At 47.0% G+C, this 26,554-nt stretch overlaps 1 protein-coding gene across 1 annotated transcript in view; it reads right to left on the minus strand.

Moving 5' to 3' along the window:
- The window catches only part of ARHGAP30 (Rho GTPase activating protein 30), a 2,240,907-nt gene that overhangs the window by 1,440,509 nt on the left and 773,844 nt on the right, over nt 1–26,554 (minus strand). The window contains exon 4 of the mRNA XM_069607204.1: nt 18,450–18,532. Within this exon, the coding sequence (XP_069463305.1) occupies nt 18,450–18,532 (83 nt within the window). The remainder of the gene's footprint in view (nt 1–18,449; nt 18,533–26,554) is intronic.

Here is a 26,554-nt window from a genome sequence, read left to right on the forward strand (position 1 = left end):
CTTGCTCCTCAAGGAGTAGCAGCGCAAGCATGTCCTCCAGCTCCAGTGGTGCAAGTGCTATTGGTAGCATTGTGGATTTGTGGATTTGGGTAGGGTGTGGTGCGTGGGAGTGCTCCTTTTTTTCTGTGCCAGACTCCATAGTCTCCGCCTGTGCTGATTGTGTGCATCTGTAGCAGGCTTCGACACAGCAGATTCCTATTGACGCCTTTGCCGCGATGCTGGTGTTGACGGCATCATTGTATCCGTTACCGGCATACCGGTTATTGCATGTCCGTGCACCTCTATATATATGCACTTCACTCGGGCATGCCGGTATCACTGGCATGGCTGCCGCATGTTGCTGCTCGTACCGGCAACAGTGTGGACGCTCACGGCGGGTCCCTGCCAATGCCGGTGACTCTGGCATTGCGGCTCATAATATTCCGGTCCGGTAAACGATGCCGGTACGGTGGTTCCGGCATCGCTTTTACTGGACTGGCAACCTTGTAATGAGGCCCTAGGTCTCAGGAGGGGTGAGGTTGATTGAAAGCCCACAATGAGCACACAGAGCAAGGACACTACAAATTACTCTATCAGGTGTATATCAAAAATACATATACCTTTATTAAAGGCCTTTTAAATCAAACACAAGCAGAGATCAGTAGCAATACTTAAATACACACAACACTACTATAAAACATATATACAGTTACAATTGGCCTAAAGGAATGGCACACAGTAAGGGTCCACAACCTGTAAGGGAAAGGGGAATACAGTATTTTGTAAAGGCTGTTTTTATAACCATATAAAATAAAATAAAAATAATTTAAAAAAAGAAGAATACAGTGTGAATATACTTTAGGCAGTCCTTCACTTATGAAATCCTAACTAAGAGGCTGTCCAGTCCCTATGAAGAGTGGAGCCTAGCACTGAAAAGACACACACGATCGTGCGTTACAGCGAAATACAGAGGCCCTCATTACGACCCTGGCGGAGGTCCATGGTGCAATTTGCACCATGGACCATGGCGCAGAGCTGCCAACACCGCCATGGGGGTTGGCGGACTTACCGCCCCATTCCGAGGTTGGCGGGGCGGTAAGTCCCCAATCCCCATTTACCCTTCCCCATTCCCATTTTTGCCCCATAGGGTATAATGGGAGTGGGGAAGGCGTTAATTACGCCACCGTAAATTACGGTGGCGTAATTAACAACAAGTCCCGTAGCGCCATGGATTTTTCCGCCTGCAAAAAGCAGGCGTAAAAATCTCCATGGCGCTACGGAATGTCGTAGTCTGGCGGAGAGGTACGCCATGCATTACGCTGGCGTAAACCCCTCTCCGCCAGGGTCCTAATGAGGGCCAGAGTCTCTTGCCAGGGCTGTAGTGACTCAGGAAGGTGGGTGAGACAGTGAAGAATAAGTTCCCACTATTCGAGGAGGGTCTCCCCAAGAGGGCAGAACAGGTTTCTTGAGTTGGGAATAGGACAGTACCACAGGCTACCTCGGTAAGTGTGAGTGACCCTCAGGGGACACTTGTGCATAAAAATAGATAGATGCACTAGGGGCCAACGGTAAGGGTTGCAAGTACTCACCAACCCAAGGCACACTCTGGACCAAACTTCGGCAGTCGAGTCCAATTTGGTTGTGGGTTGAAATGCTGCAGTTGTGCGGCTCTGCGACTTTCAGTGGCTGAGTTCTAGGAATGATTGTGTGGTGGGACAGTGGTGATTTCTCCTCTCCTGGTAGAGGGATCAACTTGATTTCACTGCAGCATGTCTCAGGGTAAAGACGGGCACAGCAGCAGTGCACCCTCGAAGTTCGTCACCACAGCTGGGTGACATGGTGACCACGTGCACTCGGGTTCAGGGGTACTCTCCTAATTCCAGACCTATGGTGCCTAGGTGTACAGAACTCAGCAGGAGAGTGCTTTGGACCCAGTTCATACGAACTCCAAAGTTCCAAGTGTCAACTCAAGATGGCGGCAGTTCCAGAGTAAAGTTCCTGCGCAAGCTGGTTAGTTCACTGGTTGACACAAGAACACTTCCGAGAATGCTTGCAAGCAGGTTAAGGTGGAGGTGCCGTGACAACAGTGGGCTCAGCGTGCCAAACCTTCCAGCGGGTCATGAGCGGTTCCTCGACTCGGCTTCTTGGTTCGGCTTGGATCCTATCCTAGGTTCAGTGAGAACTCAAGAGATCTACCTGGTATGGGTGTTTGTAGCCTTCTCTTATCCAGAATATCCTTCGCACCAAAATGAAGAGGACCCAGTGGGAGATCTGCTCACATACAGGCACACCAGACGTGGACCAATAACGGACCACAGTGGTCCCAGTCTTTCCCAGCACACCACACTCTCTGGCACACAGGATGCGTATTGGAACAAGACAAGACAGTCCAGCCCACATCCTGGAGGCACATACACAAGGCATGCAGAAGCCTGCGAATGCTTGGCGTTTCGCTTGATAATGCATGACCAAATAAGGACTGTCCCGGGTCTGCTCGACCTGGGGAAGGCAAAGGGACAAGATGGGCAAAGGACAGAACAAAGAACCTTGAGGAATGGCCATTTTGGAGTCAAGACACTGTCCAGGGCCAAACGTGGTAAATGCAAAATGGACCACAAGAAAGGGTAAACAAGCTATGAAAAATAACAGCTGCCACCAGCTCTGTCCAAGGCACTTCTACAAAAAATCCTAAATGAAAGGAAGACCCCAGTGCACTGTACTGTAAGGTACTTTGTGCACTGGTAACATGTTGCAAATAAATTGCAACAATGGAAAGGACTAAGGGAACCAAAGTCTCCCAGTACTGACTGTCTTTAAGGGCATGTCAGTTTCCCCATAACAAAGTGAGCGAAAGCCCAGCAGAGTGCAGCAGAAGGCTGTGCTCCACTGGCAAAAGTCAGGCTAGGCTTGTCAGACAACAGCAAAACGTTCGGGGGTTCACAACTGGAGGGAAAATTACACATAAATGGAAATCCTTCCTAACACTAACCATAACCTAACTCCAATCCTGCCCTCTGCCCTACTTCCTTTCTTGGTTCCAACACCAGTATCCAGCCCTGCCTTGCACACAGCCAGTGCTGCCCAGTATATTTGCTTATCTTTGCTTTCTCTGTGTCCCTTTACTTACAGCCAGCCAGCTCCTGCAGTTCTTGTGAATGCCGGTCTCAACACAGATCAGCTTGGCATGTACCCTGTGTCTGTTATGTGCAAGCATTGCCTCAGGAATCTACCCTAATCTTCAGTGCGTACTGTAAGATATAGCTTTTACCCTGTACTCTCTGGTCAGACTCCTGACAAGAACTGGCTGTATGGGAGGTTCTCCCAAGTGCTTTTGGTTGTTAGCTGAGGTATAGGAGCATTTGAGTTACGGTCTGTTTCATTATGGTACAGTGTCATAAAAATGTGTCACTCATTATGACCAATGACTATATCCAAAAAAGGTTACTGATCTTTATGGGATGACTCCATAAACTGAAGATGTGGATCTACCTACATCCAGCACTTACCATCCTAGATGATTTCAACATCTGGTTTGACTCCCCTTCAAACCCTATGACCCGAACTCTCACAGACAACCTAAAAGCCTTCAACCTGACACAATGCATGTCCATACCCACCCACACTGGAGGCCACATCCTGATGCAAACTTCAGCGCCACAAACATCATATCCACACTGCCTCCAGGCCCCCTATCATGGACCACTAACAACTGTGGCCCGCATCCAAGGTCACACCAACCACCACTGACCACCACACCTCTAACTCCACTCTGGAATGAAGTCATTATCATCCCAGATCTAGTTAACTCCCTCCTCACCTCACTTCAAGAAGGCCCCAGCTCCATCAAACTTTTCAACCTCTGGCGCTCGAGAACCCTCGACCCCGTCACCCCAGCAAAACAGCCCCCTCCGAGATCAGGACCTACACCCAGGTGGTACACCGCCAACCTCAAATCACTAAAAGTCCTCAAGCTCCATCTTGAACTGACCTGGAGAACCATCCCTACTGCCCAGAATAAAATCACCCTAGCAAAACTAACGAGAGCATGTATATTGGAAATTAGGAAAAGCAAGAAAACATTCTAGGGGAACAGAATCTTAAACTCTTGAAACCCGAGCAAGGAACTGCATAGAATCATTTCTGAATTAATTTCTCCAGGCTGCTCTAACCCCCCCACCCAACTCCCAATCCCTATGTGACATCTTATCAGAATACTTCCACAATATCCCTATTGACAGATAATCAGCCATCATCTCTAAATTGGAACACCGCCCCTGCCCATTCACAGCCTGACCCCCGTCCAAACCACCTTTCCATACAAACCTTCACCTCGTTCCCTCCAGTCTCACCAGCAGTTCCTTTCACTCCTAGCACAAAACCGCCCATCAGGCTTCCCTGAGGACCCCTGCCCACTCACCCTCCTCAAAAACATCCTAGCCTCAACCTGTTCAGGCAGTATCGCACGCTCAATCCTCAACCACTCCCTAACATCGGGAACCTTCCCAGAAGCTTTTAAAACCCTGTACACCAAACCCACTCGACCCACTCTTCCAGCAGAACTACTGGCCCATCTCCAACACCCATTTCATGGCCAAACTCATGGACCGCACAGCATACAAGCAGCTCTGACTTTTCACTGAAGTCAACAAGCTCCTGGATCCTGCCCAATCTGGCTTCAGACCCCTCAGACGAAAAGAGTCCTCCCTAGTGTCTGCCTGGGACTACCTAAAAAGAACAACGGATGCAGAAGGCTGTGCTGTATTAATCCTTCTTGACGTCTCTGCCGCCTTCGATACCATCGACCACACCATCCTCCTACAAAGGTTACACTCATTAGGAATCAAAGACACGGCCATCTCTTGGATCACCTCTTTCATCTTTAATTGCTCACAAATCATGCTCCTTCAACCGTTCACCCCCAACTCATGGGCAGTAACAAAAGGAGCTCCACAAGGAGCACCCCTATCCCCCTCCTCTTGAACATCTATCTAAACCCACTCCCCACACTCCGCTCCCACAGTCTCACCTGCTACAACTACGCAGACAACACCCAGATCATCCTTAAAACCCTGAAATCACCAGGTTCCAACGGTCCAGATCTGTCATCATGCCTCTCAGATATTGCCTACTGGAAGACGACAAACCACCTCATCCTCAATCCTGGGAAAACCAAAATCCTAGTGTGCAGGAAAATAGTGCCCCTTCCTCAACCTATTCCCTGGCCTCAATCCCCAGGCCCCCTACCCCCGGCAACCTCCACCCTGGTGAAAAACCTCAGATGCACAATGGACATGGATCTGTCCCTCTCCCAACACATCAACTCCGTATTCAGAACCTGTTTCTTCCATCTGCACATCCTCAGGCATATCTTCCCATGCCTCAACTATCCTCACAGTGTCTCTGCCATCAACCCCATTATTCACTCCTGCTTGAGTATGCAAGCTGCCTTTACCTAGGCACACCAGCGTGTCAGCTAAGGAAACTGCAAAGAATCTGAAATGGTGTGGCCCGCATACTCATTAACCTACCTCCCAGAGAACACATCAGCCCTACACTAAGAGTCCTCCATTGGCTCCCTATTGGACAACGCACTACCATTTAAAGCCATGTGCATCACTCACTGGGCCATCCAAAACAGGGGCCAGGAATTCCTCCAAGACAAGTCACTCGCTACCATCCCCCAAGGACACGACCCGCCAATCATCTGTCGATAGGTGCACAGGGACACTGACCCAAACACAACAATGCTCCTTTTCACCAATGCCTCCACGGATGCCAGCGGCATTCGCAGCGGTACACAGTGACAAATTATCATCATCCCCCACACGCCCTCACCAACACACGATCATACGTCACCCCTGTCCTTCAGGGCCCCTCTCCCACTGTTCAGACTTTCGTTCCATGGAGACCATGACTAGCAAGACCAGTCAATCACACTCGAACAAGAAAAACAACATTGAAGCTGAACTTCATCCAAGCTTACGGTATGTATACATTGCACCACGTCTGTGGACACATGCCGCAGGCACAGCCACCCATCCATACACCCTAGAATGCAGCTATGGCTATGCTATTCTGGTCTAGCAGCACACTTAGTCATCCACACTGAAACCCCTGACTTACCTCAACACCTCTGCCAATTGTATGCAGAGTCAACCTTCGAAAAAATGTCGGTCTAGCTGGGCACACATCGATTCTCAAGCACTAGCATTCTATTCAAAACCACCAACAGCACTTGCCCAAGTGCCTGATCTCTGGGCTGCTTACAGGAACCTAGCCAGCCACTTAAGACCTAACCTAGTAAAAGGCACACATACTTCTTTCATTTAACTCTCTGAACCTCCCACACAATGGACGGCGGTCACCGAAGGAGTTCCAACCACAAAGCACATTGAGGCCATACAAATGGGGAAATGGCACTATATAAATGATGAATACAATACAAGAGAATTAAGCCAGAAAAGATTGTTTGTCTGTATGAAGGTCTCTCCCTTCCAGAAGAAAAATACATTGTCACTGTATCTGCTCGAGTTTGTTAAGTGCGATTGAAAATGATTATTATTGAAAATATGCAACTCTTCAAACTCTGCCATATACAGATTAACCGAACTGGGGGTGAAGTCTGCGCCCACTGCAGTTCCTTTAATTTGTGCATAGAGGTTTGGCCCAAAAGTGAAGAAATTGCTACACAGAGCTTTTTTTAATCATATATTATTATCTCTGAGAGTTTTAATTGCTATAGGCAGGATGAATAAATCTATACTTTTTCCTACAGGTTCTAGCACAGAACCACAAGAAGACATAATGGAATGTCCTGGGGGATTACACTGTCTTTTTAGATTTTAGGGAGTGCATAGAAAAACAGATTCCATGTGTGTGCAGGGGTCAAGAACATCCCTTCACGTTGACTAAGGACGCTTGACTCTATGGCTTCAGTGCACATTTCCTGTAATTGGGACATCAATCTGTCAGTGGGTGACTCAGCAGCTTTTGGTAGTGGGCTGGGTTATTTAATAACACTTCCACCATATTGACATATTTTCTAGTTTACATAACATAATTTATGTTTCTCTATGTCAGTAATTGTTTTGCTTTGATTTAAAGCCTGTGATAGGCACACATGCAGTGCCGTGTATATTTATGTGGGTTAGGAAACTTAGGAAATAAAATTTCCATTGTGATTGGCATTTATTAGATGTTTACCAACTGATCCACTCGACAATAACGATTCAATCATTTGAATGTGCTATTTTCGTTACAGATTTTGTACACACATTCGTGTTATATGTTGTGATGCTGGAAAAGCTTTTGGAGGGACCGGACCTACACAGGTTAAGTTCACGAATTGTAACACTAGTAACGTTATTTATGCGATATGCTGTCCATGCAAAGAAATTGTATATAGGCATGACCAAACGTAAAATTAAGGTGCCAATCTCAGAACACAGGAGCTGTATTAAAAATAAGGGTTCTACAGCCCCAGTGGTAAATCATTTCTTGATGATGGATCACAGAATGGATGACTTCAGATGGACAGTGTTGTTGAAATTTCACCATCTAACGACGGCGAATCAGTGATCAAAAGACTACAGGCGAAAGAACAATGGTTGATTTTTTTGTGTAAATCAGCAGTTATAGGATTGAACAAGGCTGTTGACTGGAGCAACCTGGGATGACAGCAATGGCTTGGAAGTTTGGTTAATGACACAGTTTTTCTAATGCATATGGGAATAAGACAGATAATGATTGTCTTCAAAATATTATTCCCTTAAGATTACCGATGTATTCCATCTTAGAAGGAGTTTATTGCATGTCCTATCGGGTGGTGTATTAACGAGCCACAAGTATATATGTGCATGGGCACTTAGAGCACTCGGACAGTTCGGTTATTCTTTAGCCATCTGTTTATGATAAGTGAGATATACATCAGGAGCTGCAAATAGAGCAGTAGCACCTCCGCCACGTAATTACAAAGCAAGTGTGGAGTTTTCTCCCGTGATCAGCCAAGTTTCGGATGTTAACGTTTGGTGATTACAGTGTTAGCCACATTTGCCATTATCACCTCCAGCCGCGTAGAACGGTTTCCTTTAAAAGCAGCTGTTTCGCATACGCCATAGGATCAGGTGACTGACGATGCGTGACGCTGATGTAGGCAGAAGTGAAGCATTGTACGAGACGCCGTTTTTGTAAGTATTGAAAGAACACTCTGGCAGCCTCTTCCGCCTTTTTCTTCCCTGTCTCCTCTTCGTGTCTCCCCCTTCGAACTATGCACTGCTTGTTATGCGAGTGAAGTTCTTTTAAATATTAAGTTGCAAGTAAGAATTTTGTTCATGTTCTCTGCTTGCTTACTGTTATATCCGCCCTCCACCCCGCCACGCGGTGACGTAAGGCATCTTAATAAAAGCCCTGCCCCCGCACAAGGGAGGCAGTTCCGGGCACAGACTCCAGCAGCGTGTGTCGTGTCTTTCTTTCACTCCGGCTGGAGCTGCGTTACTGAGGCCTACCTCCGAGTTCTGCCTCTGTGCAGGACCAGAACATAACACTGGCGATGAAGGAAACGGGACCCAGCACGAGTGCTCGGCGCCCGACCATCTCATTCCTCCTGCATTGCACGACTGACAAGATTTCTTGCGAGCCGATGGGCCCGCTCTTCGAGGCGTGGGCCTACCGCACACGCAAAGCGCACGTGCGTTCACAGCTGTAGACAGTGGAGGAGAGGCAGCGGCCCTATCCGCCAACGGGTTCATAGGTTGGCCTCAAGAGGGACCGTCGGGGGACGACGTCACACAACATGGCGACCGGCACATTCCCTCCTGGGCCTAGCACGGCATCCAGAATCGCAGCGAATCTGTCAATCTCGCCACCGCCAGCTCGCCCACAGAGCAACTCCACCACAATGATTCAAACCTTTCGATCCGTTCATGGATCCATCCTTGGTTGGCCCCCGCTGGCAGCAATGGCTCCAAAAATTTGAGATGGCTATGGAGTGCAAGGACGTAACCTCGTCTAGGAAGTTGAGGTCGCACCTACTTTTGAACATGGGGGACGAGGTGCTACGCCGTTTCAATGCGCTAACCATCGCGGATGGCCTGGACATCTACCAACGATCGAAGGACGCGTTGACGGCTCACTTTCTCCCGCAACTCAATCCTGACTATGAGACTTTCATACTCTGCACCACGTTTCAGGTGGAAGAGGAGACCTTGGATGCTTTTCACACCCGGCTCAGGAAGCTAGCAATGTCATGTGAGTTCACGGATGTCGAGCAAGAGATCCGGAGACAACTCATCAATGGCATCCATTCCGAGAAACTAAGGAGGTTGGTGCTGGGTGAGAGGGGCATCTCTTTGACGCGCATTCTGGAGCTGGGTCGTCAGAGGGAGCTAGCACATGCCAAGGCCGCTAACATGGGTTTGACTCTGCACAAATTACAGCCGGCCCGCGCGTCATCCATGGTGGCCCAGGTCACGAACAGACAATCCACAAGGGATGAATCCGGTGGTAACTACGCACTGCCCAGATGGCAGCCACGGATCCCGGGGCCCACGGAGTGTGGATGGTGTGGTGGCGAAATTGTCTGGCACAAGGCACAACGTGCGGGGCATGTCGCAGGAAGGACCACTATGCAAAGGTGTGCCGTTCCTCAGGCACTCCACTACCGCCTCCGCCGAACCCTCAGGAGAGGAGTGGAACAAAGAAGAAGAAACAGGGAGTCACGAGGCGCGTCGAAGCTCACAACTCGTCGACTGAGGAAGACGGAGATGACATCACAGGAACTCCACTAGACCCCGGCAGAGAGCAGCAGACAAAAGGAAGAAAAGTCTACCTAGTGTCAGCCCTGGATCAAGGACGCGACACGCAGAAGAAAGGGCTCCGGAGGCGAAAATGCCAGGTCACCCTCCAAAACCAGCAGATATGGATGACCATTGACACGGGAGCCTCGGTGAATGTCATGCCCATGTCCACGTTCAAGACATTGCAGCCGCAACCATCCCTCAAGAACACTGACACTCTCCTGTTCGCATATGGCTGCAAGAAGCCGCTACCGGTAGTTGGCAGATTCCGCATGACCCTCAGCCACGGTGAGAACAGGCTACCGTCTAAAGTCTACGTAGTGAACGCCGGGATCGAATGCCTTCTGAGCGGTGATGTGGTGGAGGACTTAGGGCTCGTACAATTTGTAAATCAGATCGGGGATGCCCAAGAGGTCGAGAAACTCCTGGCGCGACATCCGAACCTGCTGAGCGGGATTGGGTGCCTGAAGGGAAAGACAATTAAACTCCACATTGACAAGTCGGTCCAGCCAAGGGCCGTCAGACATCAGAGGACCCCATTCCACATGCGCGAGCAGGTGGAGATTGAACTAAAAGCGCTGGAAGAAGCAGGTATCATCGAGGAGGTGACGGGGCCGACACCATGGGTGTCCCCGATGGTGGTCACACGAAAACCCAAACAACCGGGGAAGGTCCGCATTTGCATAGACTTGCGCCTCCCGAACACTGCCATCAAGAGGGAGCGCCATATCACACCAACCCTCGACGAGATTGTGGCTGATCTCACGGGATCGAGAGTCTTCTCAAAAGTTGATCTGAAAGCAGGGTACCATCAGCTGAAGCTACACAAGGACTCTCGGTACATAACAACTTTTTCTACACACTTGGGTCTGCGAAGATACAAGCGGCTAAGCTTCGGCATATCTTTGGCAGCCGAAGTCTTCCAACAGACCCTCCAAGAAGTCATCCGGGACATCCCAGGTGTCCTCAATTTCAGTGACGACATCCTGATCCACGCCCAAGACAAAGGAGAACACTCGAGAAGGCTAAAGATGCTCTTGGACTGTTTGGAGGCTGCGGGCCTAACCATCCACAAGGAAAAATGCGAGTTTTTCAAGACGGAGATATCTTTTTTTGGCTACAAGTTCAGTAACTCTGGCATCTCGCCGGACCCTCAGAAGGTCGCTGACATACAGGCCGCAAGTCCGCCCAAGACAACCACCGACGTCCGCAGTTTCCTGGGGATGGCCACGTACTGTGGAAGATTCATCCGAAACCTGGCCACATTGTCGGAACCCCTTTGTGAACTCACAAAGCTCAACGCGAAGTGGGAGTGGGGGAAGGCTTGCCAAGATGCCTTCGAGAGCATCAAGGAGTTGCTGTCCGTAGAGACGAGAATGGCGTACTATGACACTGCTCTTCCGACAGAACTCTACATGGACGCCAGCCCTTTCGGCCTGGGGGCCATCCTCATGCAGGCTACCAACGAAGGCGAGAAGAGACCCATCGCCTATGCGTCGCGCGCCCTCACAGCGACGGAGCAGAGGTACTCTCACATCGAGAAAGAGGCGATCGCCGTACTGTGGGGGTGCCGCCACTTCCACCTGTATCTCTATGGCCGCAAGTTCACAGCGATTACGGACCACAAGCCCCTCTTACCCATCTTCATGGGCACTTTCTCGCACCCACCGGCCAGAATAGCCAAATGGCTGCTACACCTTCAGCAGTACAATTCTGAGCTCCTTTATCAACCGGGATGTGGCAACCCGGCAGACTTCCTCTCCAGGCATCCGAGAGCGGCAACGCCACAGGAAGTCCAGGTGGTCGAAGAGACCGAAGAACACATCTGCCAGGTGGTGCGGGCAATGAGGCCGAAGACGGTCAGCATTGAGGACATCGCAGAGGAAACATGCAGTGACCCCTGCTGCGACTTGGTGAAAGATGCCATCATTTTGGGCAACTGGAGGTCATTTATGAAAAACACGCACAACAGAACGGAAGAGGCAAAGGCGTTCCTCACAGGAACATTCACCGTCCGCCAAACTTGTCGATAACAGACCAGGGGCTGCTGCTCCGCGGAAATCGCATTGTCATTCCGCCAGGTCTGCACGACCGGATAGTGGCACTCGCCCATGAGGGCCACCAAGGGATGGCTCGAACGAAGGCTCACATTCGACACCGAGTGTGGTTCCCTCGAATTGACGAAAAAGTGGAAAAACTTGTCAACACCTACCTGCCGTGCCTCATAACCGGAGCCCCACCAGATCCGGAACCTATCCTATCGGCGGAACGAGGCTCTGGCAGGTGGGACACAATAAGCATTGACTTCTGCAAACTACGAGAGGGCCTGTACCTCATGTGGCAATCGATGACCACTCCTGATACCCCGAAGTCGAGGTGGTCGAGTCCACGGCAGAGGAAGTTGTCATCCCGGCCATTGAGAAGATGTTCGCGACACATGGACTCCCAACCACGATCAAAAGTGACAATGGAGCACCCTTCCAAGGGGCGGAGTTCAAACAGTACTTGCAAGATCTGAACATCCGCTATCATCACATCATGCCCAGGTGGCCCCAGGCTAACGGCGATGTAGAACGATTCATGAGAACAATTAAAAAAGTGTTGAGGCTGTCGAAGGCAAATGCCAGCCCGTGGAAGGTCGGCCTCTATCGTTTCCTGAGGAACTACAGGGTCACCCCGCACTGCACAACAGGCGTTCGCCCAGCGGATCTCATGTTCGGCACCGTCATCAGATCGTCCATCCCACATCACCCCAGCAGAGGACCGGACGAGCTGGACATGAGGCGCACTGACAGAAGACGAAAGGACGCCAATGCCAACATGAGTGCCAAGAGGAGGTCGCGACCATCCGACCACCAGGTGGGCGACCAGGTGGTCATGTTACAGAACCCGACGAAGTCCAAAATGGATTCCCGCTACGAGACTCTCCCATGGACTGTCCGTGAGACACGAGGGACCATGATAACTGCACAAAGGGGGCATCGTCAGGTGACGTGCAACGCGTCATGGCTCAAGGTGGTGCCGCGCAACCTCTGGACTGATGGGGACTGTCCCCAAGAAGATGAGGAGTCGCCGTGGATCGAGGACGGACCTGAGGATCACCAAGGCGAAGAAAATGCAGGTGACAGAACATGGGAGCAGGGGAGCGAACAGGACCTCGGTCAGCCGGAGGCAGAAGGTGAGAGATCTGGTGAGACTGTAGAAACCACCTCACGAGGTGGAAGATATGGCCTGAGAGCTGCCACTCAGCCGCCATCTCGGCTCAAGGACTATGTGTGTTAATGTGGACTTTGAAATTTGTAATTGGGAATTTGCATTTGTATTTTGTTATACTCATGAGTAGAAGCCTACTCGTGTGGGTGTGTTCCGTTGTTGTGTTTTGTTTATAATAAAGGAGGAATGTTATATCCGCCCTCTGCCCCGCTACGCAGTGACGTAGGTCGTCTTAATAAAACCCCCACCCCCGCGCAAGGGAGGCAGCTCCGGGCACAGACTCCAGCAGCGTGTGTCGTGTCTTTCTTTCGCGCGGCTGGAGCTGCGTCACTGAGGCCTACCTCCGAGGCCTACCACATTCTGCCTCCGCGCGGGGCCGGAACATAACAGGCTTTACTGGGAAACGAGCGACCTAATCATAAAGACATACTTCCTGCACGTTTGCATCTTGTAAACGGAGAGGTGGTGTGAAATTCGAAAAAGGATCGATCTAACATACCCAGTTCACGTGGGGCTGTGGTTACCTCCAAGTACAGGGTAAATTGAGTTCCCCATTTTATTTTTAAAGTGACTTGGTGTGCTGAGAACAGATAGTTCATCTGTAGTATTAGAACTTGTGAAATGAGTTGCATGGGGCATTTTATGGACCTTGCATGTAACGTGTTGGATTCGCTATTCGGCCAATAGCTTCCCTTAAACTCAAAAAGACGAGTAGTACTGGGAGAGTTAATGAGCTGGCACTATGAGACCGAGCCACCCGCACTTTAGTAAGGAGTTGATGGTTTGTGTAGCATAAAAAACCTGGACACTAAATGTTTTTTTAGTGAGGCAATTAATTACGAATTGGTACTTATCTAAATATATTCTGTTCAGAAAAAAGAAAAAATAGTTTTATGTATTGGGCTTTGGTGATACGGCCGGCACTGAATGGTGTGCTTATGTTTACAGATCACAAGTCTACTTTGAAGACGTGTCTACGCATCCGTTGAAGTAGTTTACAAATAAACAGTCACGGTAAGCCAACAGTAGGAGATTGACTACTCCTTTTTTAAAAAATTTTATTAACATTTAACAAACAATACGAACCAAACTTTCAGTGTTTACAATAACATGTTCATTTTACATTGTTCAATCGCGCTCACTGCTTCCCTTTTCCCACCCCCGATTACGAGCCTACTTCCGCTGACGTTTTATTCTGCATCCTGTGATGGGGGGTTTCTGTCTGTGAGGCCCGTTGAGTCTGGCACTGACTCAAATAGTTCCGCTATCAGCAGGACTACTCCTTTTTGGTTAGCCTTTTTTTAGCAGAATGATTGATGGCTGTTTTTTTCATGCTGTTTTCCCCTAGGTTGAAGAAGTACATTACTGTGAAGAGTGTGAGAGAGTGAGAAGACCTGTGTTGTCGATTTTCTTGCCCTGAAGAAGTTCTTACATTTTGTCGATACTTATCAAAAAGAACGAAACATGTTGGGTGTTTTGTGGTAGTGTATTATATGACAAAACCCATTAACAAACTATTGAGTTAATTAAAACCTTGAGACTGTATGTACAAGGATTCGCTTACTTAGGACACTAGATGCTTTAGGAGAGCTACCTAAAAGTGGTTGCTGTCTTATCACTGTATTCTGCAGATGTGTTTGTTAGCACATGGGGTCTAATTTTATGGTAGTTAGTATGTGCTAGAGTGAACTGTTTTTTGTAGGTTTGTATAAATGAACTTTATGAGACAGAAATAAATAACCTCTGTTCATTTTCTAATTGCACTTTTTGAGATAAAATAGAAAGTATCTCTTTTTATGGCAGAAGTGATTCTGCACTCTGTTTTAAACTGGTGAGAAACTCTTTTTATATATTGTAACAATAAAGTTTTGTAATCAATTGACACAGTGTGGACGGTAAGATTGTTCTAAATGTATCAAGAGTTCTAAGGAATGTTCTTGTTTTCCTAGAGGGGTTACAGCATGAAGGTAAGGAGATTTTCTAGTTTGGAAGATGTCGCAAGCCAGTAGTTGGGGACGAATCTGAGGACTGTTAAAATGTTCCCCAGTGTCTTTCTAGTGTCTATTGGTGTCCTTGTCCTGCCACATATTTGGATGTGTTTTCTGTGTATTTTCTGTACAGGAGTCCAGCTTGGACCCGTGGCAGAGCAGCGCTTCAATTTTACCTTTTGGTGAACAGTACCCATGGGATACCCTTAGGGCACCCATGGGTAGAGGTACACCCTTGTATCCCTAGTGTATGTTTTTGGGCAAATGTGTGTTGCCCACAGAAAAGGGTATGGGCTGGTGGCAGCAACATGCTGACTTGACAGTGGTCCTGGGTATTGTTGGGATACCAAGGCCCTGCCATGGGAATCAGTGGATTCCTACACAAAGCCAAGATGGCTACTATAGCCTCTTGGTGTCTTTTGCCTTTATCCCTTGTTTCTCAAAGTCCTGACTCTGTTCCCTTCCCCTGAATGGATGTTGGGTGGAAGGATCATATAAGGCTCTGGTGGCTGCCCATGCCAGACTGGCTGGTGCCATCCCCAGGGACTGCTTGTTGTGGGTACACCCTTGGGGTGGAACCTGAATGAATGGAGAGAGGAGCCAATTGGCATTCTGTGTTGTGGGTGTCTGGTTTTGGTTGTGTGACATAATGACTGAGCCAGCCCTGACTTAAACTGGGTTGAATGCGGTGTGTGCCCTGAAACACTGGGGAGTTGCCTCTAATCCACATCCTGTGTATTCCAAAGGCTGCTCTGCTGATTTAAGAAATGAACCAGAGAGGACCTGGATAGGCGACCTCTTCTCGTAGCTATGAGGGGACATTGTGCAACTGCTGTTCTTCACTTGAAGTGCCCTGGAAGCAAGTCCTGTGTGCCTGCCGTCCGGAGAAGGGATCTTAGTGGGTCCAGAAGAAGACTGCCAGAACATCTTGAAGCCAAGAAGTCCATCTGTGTCGGAGAAGGCCTGGAGGAGTGTTCGTGACTGCTGGAAGTCAAGTTGCTGAGTATCACCTGGAAGAGGGGAGTACCCTGGCATAGTGCTGCTCGACATCTGGAGCTGTCAAAGTCCAAGCAACACAAGAAATCTTCAAGTGGCACTGCTGCCATGACATCTGTCCACTTTTTCACACCAGAAAAGATCCAGGGTCAGCACCTGCAGAGGAGTGCCAGCCGGTGGTTTCCCACCACCAAACCACGAACAGTGTGTTCTGCCGGTCCAGACTTGGTGAGGGTCCACAGTCTAGTCCAGTAGTCATGTCCTAGTCACGAGAAGCCACCCTGGCATTTGCGCTGTGGCTGTAGCACCGAAGAACCGATAGGTGGGCAACCGTGAAATACCGAAACCCGATACCTGATACTGCCACTGCACCCGTCACCACTGAAAGACATTGATGAACACCGAAGGGCCTATCTTCTTCACTCAAGTCTTGTTGAGGTCCACAGCAAGTTTCATCTTCATGGGACATCCACAGCCAGCGTAGCAACCCAACAACTGAGACCAGCACGATAGACCTGCATTGCTGCCTTTCCAACACTGCTTGGTTCCTTCTTCTGCTTGACACCGATGTTCCAGTGATTCCTACTTCCAAGGAAGCTCCAAAACTCGAGGGGCTTCATCTAGTGAAACAGAGAAACTCTGCCACTTTGCCTTCAAAGGCACCCAAGTTACTGTGACCAGAAAGAGCCTCTTACATCCAGAGGTCTCTGATTCATCTTGGATCCTGTCCTCCTGTGGGTTCCCAGGTACTTTGGGGTAGTGGGATTTGTAGAAACAGAAGCAGACTATTATTGAACATATTTGGACCGGCTGTAATATACAACATAAGGTGCACCTTAACTTTTCCTTACAGGTTGGTCAGGTGGAGGATCCTCACACAGTATTGCCTTTTACAGTGATTCCCACTTCCTCCTCACCTGAACCTTCTTCTGAAGACTGGTGGGAGGGCTCCTCACGGGGTATCGCCTTGTTCTTCTTCTTGGAGGTCTTCCTTTCTTTGTTCAAATATGGGCTGCCACGAGGGGAAGCCACTATGCCTGACTGGGTATAGCCCAGGCAAGAGGCTCTGCCCACAGAACGACCGAGTGAGGGGAAAAAGCCAAAAAAGGCTAGAATAAAACAGATGAGGAGCACTGCTGGCCCCTGCTGTGATTCTGACAGGTATGCAGCTGGACTGGTGTTGGAGTAGGGAGCTGAGCAGCAGAGAGATGCAAGGGTAGGTCCCAATACGAATGATCGGAACAAGCAGAACGAAAGCATCCAGGTAAGAAAAAACAAACAGGAGTCAGAAGTGGGCTACGTAGCACGGAGGGAGAGAGCGGGAAGGCAAGAAAGACACAAAGGGTGAGGAAAAAGAGAAGGAACGGAGAACTAGCGTCTTACCCCAATAGTACGAAGAATAAAGGTTGCAACGCGCTGCCATAGTTGCAGTAAACCGCAGACAGGCGTTCCTTAAGAAACGCATTAGCACACTAATGGGGGAGCGTCCACCTCTTCCACAAGCTTCAGGAGGGGCGTGCTGTGACACCTTTTTACACTAAAGAAAGCATTCTGCCGAAGTATTACCAGCCTTTCTACATTGAAGTTAACACTTGCCTAACAAAGTAAATACCTTTTATTAACTGTCAGCAGTGGTGAATCATAACTAAAGTTAAAGGTAACAGTGGTACCACATTGAACTGTATGTATATTAAGTTATTTGATTAGATTTCAAGTAATGCGTGAGTCTTATTTCTTTGTATATACCTACTTGACTTTTTATCCTTTAATATAAGAACTGTGTTATCATCTAACATAGTGTGCAGACATTCCATTGTGGGAACTTGGGGATTCACTGGCCCGCATCACCTCTCTTGAGTCGCAGCCTTGGTTACTCTTCCATAGCTACCATTAGAGAACCTTGGCTGGGGTGCTCTATGCCTCTACTCCAACAATATAGTGGGCAGAAGTACAGATACCCCCCTCCAGTCTTTATACATGTCCTTCGATGAGCTAAGGTGGCCTGAACTACCTGTAAGACAAACACAGTTGTATACTTTTGCACTTCCACTGGTCCCGCTCATGGGACATCATACCCATTTTAGCTGCTTTTAGAAATGTCATAATCTTGAATAAAACTATGTATTTTATGAATGTATATGTTTTATTCCTGTGTGTCAATATACACTGTTTTGAATAGTACTCTTAAAGGTCTGCTTTTTGATGTTGTCTGATGGCTGTTGACCCATCAGATGTCATTAAAAATATGTGTCACACGTCACCCTTGTATGTTTTTGAATGTTATGCCATGACTGATCTACAGCCCAGTCAAGCTTTCAGAGTCCCATATCTCTCAGGAAATCTGTTAAATAGAACCTCTAGTGCCACCTATATTCATAAATACAAGTCCACATTGACTAAGGCACTTGTTCTTTTCTGCTTTAACTGTAACTGATGTGACATCTGATGTGAAATGAAGCATGCCGACACATTTTCTTACCTGTAATGAGGTGATGGAAGCTGCTTCAATACCTCCTTGATTTTCACAAGTCTGCCTTCTTCCAGCTGTATGGCCACAGCATCCTGGTTTAGAAAGAGGTGTTACAGAAATGGCAATGGCCCAATTGCATGTATACATGTTTTGATTTAGTGAATGCTCTAAACTTTACATCTGTGATGTGTCCATGATATTTCCTATGCAATACGTGTATCAGCAATGTCAGCAGTATTCACTAAATACCACACCAAAGTGCCACAGTTTCACTTTAAAAGTGCTGCTTTTCGACGTTATTTAATTCAAAAGGCAAAACCACCTGACAAGGTATGGTCCAATGCAATAGAGTAGATATTCAAAAGAACATAGTTAAAAGTAAAGCGTGACTCACTAAAAGCTGAACATGGTCAGTCGAAAGGAGAACATGACTATGGAAGTGGAGTGTGTGATAATACCCATTGATTACTTGCTGAGGGTTCACTGTCTTATGTGTGATACAAACTGTTGGATATTGGCAGAACCCTATAAAGTTTTTTTTTTGGTAGTCCTTATTGGTGTTTGGTGCTTCTTTTGACAGTGGGTATGCACTGTGTATTGGAGGCCTTTAGATACTGACCGGTGATGCCACAATTTGGCTTCTATTAGTGACAGACTGTCCGAGCAGCTGTGTGTTCCCAATATCATTTGTGATTTACATTTCAACACAGACGTGGTCAGAGTAGAGACTCGTCTAGACTTACTTTTCTCCCACCCCATTGTGGTTGCTACCCTAGGAGTTGGTGCACCACTCTAGACTTTACATAAATATGGCAGACCTTAACTTCTTAGCCTTTGCTGAAGAGTTGGTCAAAGGCATTCTTGCTACCCCCGCCATCATCTGCCATTCCAATCGGTTACATGGACCAAACAGGCGATGAATGGAACAAGCTTGAGGTTCTTCAGAAAAGACTACTAAGAACCCGAGCTACATGGCTCTATGATGACCGAACATTTGAGATCACATAGAGCTCCAAACGGAATGATAATCTGGATAGAACCATATATCTTTCTTGACCACGTGCAGTTTAAAAAAGACTGGAGCTATATTGCAAATAAATGCACCAGAGACTGGCTCATTTTGATTATTAATACAGCTAAAACCGTCTCAATACATCATATTCGAGAAATTGAACTAAAACAAGACCTATTAAAATCCCAATTGATGTTAGTTACATATAAGAAAAAAGTTGGAAGAGTTAGATGCGACCATGAAGGGGTTTAGGGACTTCAATTTGAACAAATAAATCATCAAACTGAAAAAAGATATTGCATTAACGGATTTATCCATATGTAACAGATGCATATTACTCAGACAACAACACCAGAGATACATATTTAGGTCTTCATTCTCAAAGATGGTCACAAAAAAGAAGGAACAGGAAGCAGATTCCCTCTAATTGGAGCTTCTCTAGTGGATGCTCTGATGAGGACTCAAGAGCAGGGTTGTCAAATATAAACAAAAGGGAAACCACAGAGTCAGAACTGTCCACTTTCAAGAAGAAGCCCGCCAATCGACTAATGACCCAGCCAGCTGACCTTTCTTATACCATCGGGGACGGGGCCTGGCAGATGCAGAAGGGTAGAATACTCCCTTCAAATCACGAGGAACTGGTGGAGAGGATGTCGGAATCAAGTGGCACAGCGAGTAGAGCGCCCGCTTTGACACCCGTGCAGAGCCTGTTAACGCAGGTTCGAATCCCGGCGGGGCCAAACTCAGCCTTTCATCCTTCCGAGGTCGATAAATGAGCACCACACACCGTGGGTAATAATAAGCAGCGCTCAGATACCTGAGGGTTTGTAGCGCTATATAAAAGCCTAATTATTATTATTATTAAATATATTAGTCATGAACCTCTTTTCATATACACTAACCCCATTTGAAACTCAGGTTCTACAAAGGGGCCTTTACTTTGTCCAATGGCCCATTATGATAAATTTCAGACAGCATTGAAATTTCACAGTTGCTGAGGAAAGTCAGGCTGAAACAGTATTTTTTGGGTGAACTGACAGAAACGGACCCTGATGCCACATGGTTCCACCCCAAGTCCACATTTTATTTTCCTTTTGCTAGCATCAGTGCAGAATCCATTACTTTGGAAAGGACACTAATTAAGGGTATTGTTGCACTCAAGTCCAGTGAAACCAGGGAATTTCAACATCTTTCAAAAAGCGAATAAGAGTCTCTTAACAACCTCAGTGAGTACAAGAGCATTACCATTAAGACATCCTATAAAGGTGGAGCAACTGTGAACACGGACACCAAGGATTACATTCAATGGTTGCCAGATTACTAGATTACCCACAAAACTATTCTCGACCAGCATGAGACCCAGTGGATGCACTACACGGCATGATTACACCTGCAATAGAGGAAGCTCTGTGTAAGGGTTTTGTAAGCTCTATAGAACAATCGTTTTTGTGCCTCAAATACCTAAGGATCCTGGCCTTTTATGGAATACCAAAGTGTCCAGGATCGGTTCAATCCTGAATCTATATTGCCATTTTTCAAAGTGCCTAAAATGAGGTTGTACCTCAAGGATACCACTGCAGTACTGAAACTGATCATGGATGAACAATTTGACCCGGCAAAAAACCTCCTTTTCACCATGGACATTGAATCATCATACACATGGCTGCCTCAACTGGAAACCTTGAGGGTTATAGAAGATACTGTACCAGAAAAAACTCCACCTGTAGAAGTACCGGTACAATTCATCATGCATTTAGCAGAGGTGGCATTAACGATAAATGACTGTAATTGTTTGAACCAGTTCTACGAACAAACATCTGGGACCGAGATGAGTGTTACTTTTGCACCATCCCAGGTGAACCTATATGTAGCAAGATTCAAAAGACATGTGATCTATGAGGACAATAGTGCATTCAGTCACCAAATTGATCTGTGGGCTAGGTATATCAATGACAGTTTAATGATTTACAAGGGGATTAAAAATCATTGGACCTCATTACGTGGTTGAATAATCAGAATAGTTTCTTGCATTTTACTCATAAAACTAGCAAAGAGACGGTACAATTTCTGGACCTTGAAATCCACGCCATTGACGGCAAACTAACCACTTCAGTGTTTAGAAAAAGCTACCAACTGGAATTTAATTTAACGTTTTCACCCCCAGGTCTCTGTGAAATAATCTGCCCTTTGGACAGTGCTTCAGACTTCGCCGGAACTGTACTGATACTGAGACATATGAACGACAAGCTCAGCCACTGTCTTCAAGGCTACAGAAGAGTGGTTACCCTAAACACCTTCCTAAACATGCTAGAAAAAGCACTAGGAACATTCTGTGTGATGTAACTCTACAACAGGGACAGCAGCGGCTGGATGACCAGCGTATTACAGCAGTACTCAGATTTTAAAATCATCTAATTACCAGTATAAAGCACATGGTTGAATAAAAGCAGAATATGGTGGTTTCAAAGGAGAATACTGGCAATTCAAAACAGACCAGGACAAGGTGTATTTAACACAGACTTCCACAAAACACAAAAGGCGTATTTCAAAGTAGGTTAAAACTACAAATAGGTAGTCTGGTGAGATGATCAGAAAAACACCCCTAACTCACATGTGTATCTTTTTCAAAGAGAGACAAAGATAATTGAGTGCATACACATGCATTTATTTACATTTGATTTTACACACAGAATGAGTATTGGTACTGGACTCGATGGCCCAAAAGGTTTGAACCAGGTTGAGCGGTGATCAGCAGGATTTTGGATTCTATTGAAGAGGGATGTGTGCATGCCAGTATCCTAGGTAATTTACAATGACACAAAGTGTGAGAAGGGGGCAAAGCATTAAAAGGAAGATACATTTGTGTTTTTCAGTCAGAACATTTGATAGCAAGGACTAAGTTGTAAGTACACACCATTGACGGACGTCCAGGATTAGTCAGTTAGAGTAATTGTGCACAACAAAGGGTGCCAAGATGTCCGCTTAGAGGAGAGTACCCTGACAGGAATGGTGATGCACAAATCACATTACACTGCTGATCTGAATTACCCTATTATTAGTAGTATGCCTAAAGTGTATGTTGCCAATGAAGAGAACATACACACGTTCACTGATTCCAAACCAGAAAGGATATTGATGATCCAGTCTTTTTAGCCATGCATTTAGTATGTCATTCATAGGATGACTGAATATTTGAGTGAGAAGATGATCAGGTAGATTCCCTGCATGAGATGGACCAAGTCCTAACACATTTCAAGGTGTGTTTTTATGAGTTGGAGGAACTCCCCATCCTGTTCTATGTGGTCGCAGACCCACAGGGCGGTGTGCTTGTCCTGCTGCTGAATGATGTGCCTGAAGAGATTACTACTCTTCAGGCACATCATTCAAGAGATTACTACTCTCCTTCTACTGAAGGATTACCCGCGTTACCCCTCCATGCAAGGACAAAGTGTTCCCTTAAAACATACAGATCTATCTTTGCCCAAAGAGAGATGATAAGAGAGAACAAGTCTAACCCTTTCTCAGAATGGTCAGACTCTAACATTACACACAATGGCAATTGTAAATGCTTCCTAAACTTGAATAGCATTAGGAGCCCAGGTTGTGGTTATTATGAAGTTGAATGAAACCGTATCCTTTTAAAAGACTTGAATGCTGAAGGAAAGACGAACCACAGGAGTTTGCAGAACACTGACAGAAATTAATCACTGAGAACATCACTAAACATTTGTACCTTTAGAGCATGCAGAGGACTGCTCCCGGGTGGACGAAACTACAATCCCTGCTTGCTGCAGAATGCAGAAAATGGCAGAACACTGATATGATATGGCATTTATAACGCGCCTATACAAAAGTGTTTCAAAGCGCGACTGCAAAGCCATGTACACACACATGTGCATAGCCCAAATCGTGCTGAGAGCTTGGCCCATGTTTAAAAACTCAGAGCTGAACATTTAAGAAGTGATCAATACAAAAAGGGAAATAATAAGACCAAGCTTTAAATATGTTTGGAGAGACAAAACTGGGATACCTAAAACAAGCCATTGAATTGAAACACCAGTCCTAGGCAGGCTTAGGAAACCAGCCACCTGCCCAGCACTATAACATGCCAGACGGCAGCAAAGACTGGTATGAAGTAGACTTACTTTAATGCGCTCTGCAGATACATATGGAGACTGCTACCTGGGAAGAAGTAATTTACTTACTATCAGTTGTGCAGCATTTTCTCTGGCAAAGAAACAGAGGTCCTACCATATGAGCTGGTTGTGCATTCAGGAGAAGATCCAAGGACAGGTTAAATCCACCAAAACCGAGATCAGAATGAAGGCCTGGGGATAGGGTGTTTTCCTATAGGTCAGGTGTCTGACCATTTGAAGAGTAGGATGGTGATCCCTCTCAACCTTGGGCAGTGAAACTACCAGAATATTTTCCAGAGACAGCCCTGCCCGAGAGGTGTGGTGAGGGAGTTGGGAGAACCCAGTCTCTGTTCCCTCTGCATGTGCCAGACTACAATTGGTGAGTACCACTTATCACCCATATCTGCCTTGCCCTGTTCTGGTAAGTGTTTTCTTTCTTCAATTCTGGAACTGCAGAGCCTAGAATTCCATGTGGTGGAGAAAGGAATGGACAGCCCACCCATTGCAGAGGTGACAACGAACCCTGAGTTGGCTGAGCGAGACAAAATGCAGACCGGCGAACAGGCCACTCAAGACCACCTTATAAGAACTTTGAATTTGACTACATTTGTCACGTACCGTCATTACATAACTCTAGCTGGCATGCACTAGAGAAGGGGGCAGGGAATAACTGACACTTTAAAGCTTCACACCTATTTGATCTGACTCCGGGGAAGGAGCAAGAAAGATTGTCATGGGGAACCACTGCCAGGTGTGCGCTAGAACCAATGGGAGGGGGAGGAGTACAATAAAAGAGCATTCAGGGAACAGGAGTGTGGATTGTTCGGTTGAGGTCAAGGAAGGAGAAAGTGAATTGAAAGACCAAGCGGAGGAAGGACGGTACAGCAGAGCATGGAGCAGAATTACAGAGAGGTTGTTCAAAGTGATTTATTGACTGGTGTATGGGTTTTTGTATGAGTGAATAGAGGGACTGAGGTTAAGTGTAAGAGGAGGAGGGTATTGAAGAGTGAGACCAAAATGTTGACCATATTGCACCGGTCCCACCCTCATCTCAATGTCACAGAAATGAAAGGTGTACATCGTTCCTGGCCCCTACCTCATGTGAGAAACCTGAAGGTGTCTCCCTGACTAGTGCCCGGGAATCTGTCATCCAGGTGGCCAGGATACGGCCATCGCTATTGGATCCAGTTCCGGGGGTGGACCAGTGGGGGAGGATCACCTGGATGGGGATCCTCAGGGAGTGGGAGCGGGACACTGATGGGTGTGACGCAGTATCCCCCTTCTTTTAACACCTTTTCACCATCCTACCACGTAGGACATTAGCCCCACAAACCCAACCCATCTCGTCTTTCTCAGTCTACCAACCATTTTCTTTCTTGTGACACCTTTTCCCCCATCCTATCCCGTAGGACACTCAGAACTTCTAACACCTCCTTTTTCCAATACGAATACTTTTTGTTACTTTGATAGAAAACGGACTAATGATGAAACTGTTTCCCTGGCATGTCCCAACACAATGGTCAGGCAGAGTCAGGCAATTAACCAAAATTGCACACACCTGAAGGCCTACAAACATGGCAGACAGCATGACAAGATGGCTAATCCGGTGCAGCAATTTAATAGACGGAGAAAGGCGGCGGGAAACGAGAGAGTGGCGAAGAGAGAAGTGACCTTGCCCTTTTCATCCCAGACCCACGGAACCTTTGTGGAGAGCCTAAGACAGCGGACAATAGCACAAGTGTCTTACAGCAGATGTCAATGGTACACAGAGCGTGTTGATGTTGACAAGCACGAGCGAGGGAAACACCTGCTACCGTGGCACCGGCCTTGACTCCAGTAAAGCAGAAAATCCACAGCCGGTGAGTCGAGGTAAGAACCGATAAGAGCCGGGCTGTGCTGAATGAGGAACACAAAGTGGCACGTTTTAACTTAGTTTAATGAACTATGAAATAACTGTAAAAGTATTGAGGGGAGACCCACCACATGGGTGTTGCTCCAAGAGACTCAGGTAGATCTCTGTTTGAATGAAACTACAGAAACCAGAAGGCCGTAGGAGAGCCGCCAGAAGAGGTCAAAGTGGTCTTACTGGAGGTCTAGTAAAATCCTTGTACAATCAAGACTTTCATCTACGAACTTGAGAAAGTAAGGGTAGTGAATCCTGCATGGTGAAAGTAAAGAAGTGAATCCCGTGAACACTGACAGTCAATGTGAACGTGAAATCAGAGAGACTGAACCCAGAACAGGGTTGTTAACGAAAAGGGGACAAAGGCTAAAATCCCGGAAAACAGGGTGTTGACAAAGGTAAACCCGAGCCAGGGATGTGCACCAGAACTGTTTGAAAAGACATTGATATTTGTCAGTGAAGGATCGGCACCCCGTGTAAACTGCGAAAGAGAACTTTGTGTTTGTTTTGTTATTGGATACATCCGTCCCTCGAAGGCAAGAGACTCTCAGGAGAAACAAGACTTGGCCATCAACGGTTCTGATTGCTGCCATTGGAACTGTTAACTCGTGCTGGGAAAGCTCGAGTATGTGCTGTGCTCAAGGCTCATATCTTAAACCGTACAGAAAACTTGGGGAAGGGAGTCCCAATCTCCGCATCCTGGCATATTATTTACAAACACTTCTTTCTTTTCCTGAAAACTATCCCACACCATATTTTGTATTAGTTATGAGGTTTGGCAATAGGTTTCTTACTATAGGCCCTTTTGTTTTGTCACAATACCAGTAGGACTGCCTTATTTTTCATTTGATGGTCAACGCTTGCTCCCATCTTAGATTTAGGTTTAGATTAGGGGTTTTTTCCACCTGCATTCCGAGTATGGTGGTAGTCATGGCACTATTTGCGCCATGACTACCTCCCATACCGGTACCGACTCCGACTTGGTTCAATGGGGACTTACCGGTCCATTCTGACCTTGGAGGGACCGGTAAATCCCCATTGAAAAATCCATTCCCCATTCCCA

Source organism: Ambystoma mexicanum, chromosome 1p (assembly GCF_040938575.1).
Source record: "Ambystoma mexicanum isolate Mex_15411 chromosome 1p, UKY_AmexF1_1, whole genome shotgun sequence".
Classification (NCBI taxonomy): domain Eukaryota; kingdom Metazoa; phylum Chordata; class Amphibia; order Caudata; family Ambystomatidae; genus Ambystoma; species Ambystoma mexicanum.